The 1,927-nt window shown below is 47.8% G+C and overlaps 1 protein-coding gene across 1 annotated transcript in view; it reads right to left on the reverse strand.

Moving 5' to 3' along the window:
- The window catches only part of ankfn1a (ankyrin repeat and fibronectin type III domain containing 1a), a gene marked incomplete at its 5' end in the record, with an annotated part of 48,995 nt that extends 48,008 nt beyond the window's left edge, over positions 1 to 987 (reverse strand). The window contains 1 exon segment of the mRNA XM_014023351.1: positions 761 to 987. Within this exon segment, the coding sequence (XP_013878805.1) occupies positions 761 to 987 (227 nt within the window).
- Between the last annotated feature and the right edge of the window lie 940 nt (positions 988 to 1,927).

Consider the following 1,927-nt stretch of genomic DNA (forward strand, 5'->3'; position numbering starts at 1 on the left):
TATTCTATTCTATTCTATTCTATTCTATTCTATTCTATTCTATTCTATTCTATTCTATTCTATTCTATTTACCTGAATTTTCCAGAAACAAACAGAATAACTGAAGCAAAAATGAGAGAAGTGGTTCATCAGATATTTTGCTAACACACACAGATATTAATGAATAAATCCTGCATCAGTTCTGGTGACAAACAGAAGAGAAGAAACCGAGCTGAGTGATAACAGACTGGACCCATGAGCTGCAGAATTACAAACATCCGACAGAATAATCTGAATTATTCAGAGATTAAAGGGCCTGAAGCAGGATTTCCTCCTTCAGATGTTTAACTCAGACCAGATGGGTCCAACAGAGCCCGGCAGCCTGAGAGGAACACCTGATAGATGTGGATCAGAACCAGCGGAGAAGCTTTAATCTGTCCAACAGGAAGCTCGTTAACGTTCCCCTGAAGGGTGGAGCCAAAGCAGGGAGCGACTCCCACAGGAAGTGGAGCTCTCCTCAGAGGAAACATAAGCAGCAGACGGAGCGTTTGAGTCCCAGACGTTCTTGACAGGACATCACGTCCACAGCTCTTCTGTCTCTGATGGTTCTGACCCGGTTCTGACGATCAAACCAGTTCTCCAGCTCTGACTGCTGGTGGCAAAACTTTAAACGATGGAGATAGAAAACCAGTGCTGTTCACTCAAACATCTCTCAAAGTTTAAAACCCGTTCCATTTTCTCGAAACTACAGAAACAAATATTAAACTCTGTTGGTTCTGACCTGCAGAGGTCCAGTGGAGTCCTCCAGGACTGGCGGCAAGCCGCCGCCGCTTCCTGATGCTGACGCTGCTGTGGGAGGCGGAGTCTCCGGCCGGAGGTTGCGGGTCGGGCGGTGAGGCCGAGGCGGGGGTGGGGGCAGGGGTGGAGGAGAGGATGGGCAGCAGAGGAGTGGACAGAAACGTCACCTCCTTCTCCAGGGACGGACTGAGGAAGGTGGACTCTGAAGACCTGCAGGGACAAGAAGTGTTACCTTCAGGGACAAAGAGTCCTCCTGGAAGATCCTAAGGTCTTCAAAGAAGAAGACTCTGACCTGACCCCCTACTGAAGACCCCTGTTCATGAAGACCACTCAAAGGATCACTCAGACCTCCATAAGACTGATGTTCTCCATCAATCTGACCTCCAGACTGATGTTCTCCATCGGTCTGATGTTCTCCATCACTCTGACCTCCAGACTGATGTTCTCCATCAGACTGATGTTCTCCATCAGACTGATGTTCTCCATCAGGCTGATATTCTCCATCACTCTGACCTCCAGACTGATGTTCTCCATCTAACCGATGTTCTCCATCACTCTGACCTCCAGACTGATGCTCTCCTTCTAACCGATGTTCTCCATCACTCTGACCTCCATCAGGCTGATGTTCTCAATCAGGCTGATGTTCTCCATCAATCTGACTTCCATCAGACTGATGTTCTCCATCAGGCTGATGTTCTCCATCAATCTGACCTCCATCAGTCTGATGTTCTCCATCAGGCTGATGTTCTCCATCAATCTGACTTCCATCAGACTGATGTTCTCCATCAGGCTGATGCTCTCCATCAATCTGAATTCCATCAGACTGATGTTCTCCATCTAACTGATGTTCTCCATCAATCTGACTTCCATCAGACTGATGTTCTCCATCAGTCAGTCTGATGTTCTCCATCAGTCAGTCTGATGTTCTCCATCAGTCATTCTGATGTTCTCCATCACTCTGACCTCCATCAGGCTGATGCTCTCCATCAGTCAGTCTGATGTTCTCCATCAGTCAGTCTGATGTTCTCCATCACTCTGACCTCCATCAGGCTGATGCTCTCCATCAGTCAGTCTGATGTTCTCCATCAGTCAGTCCTCCATCAGGCTGATGCTCTCCATCAGTCAGTCTGATGTTCTCCATCAGTCAGTC

Source organism: Austrofundulus limnaeus, unplaced genomic scaffold, assembly GCF_001266775.1.
Source record: "Austrofundulus limnaeus strain Quisiro unplaced genomic scaffold, Austrofundulus_limnaeus-1.0 Scaffold364, whole genome shotgun sequence".
Taxonomy (NCBI): domain Eukaryota; kingdom Metazoa; phylum Chordata; class Actinopteri; order Cyprinodontiformes; family Rivulidae; genus Austrofundulus; species Austrofundulus limnaeus.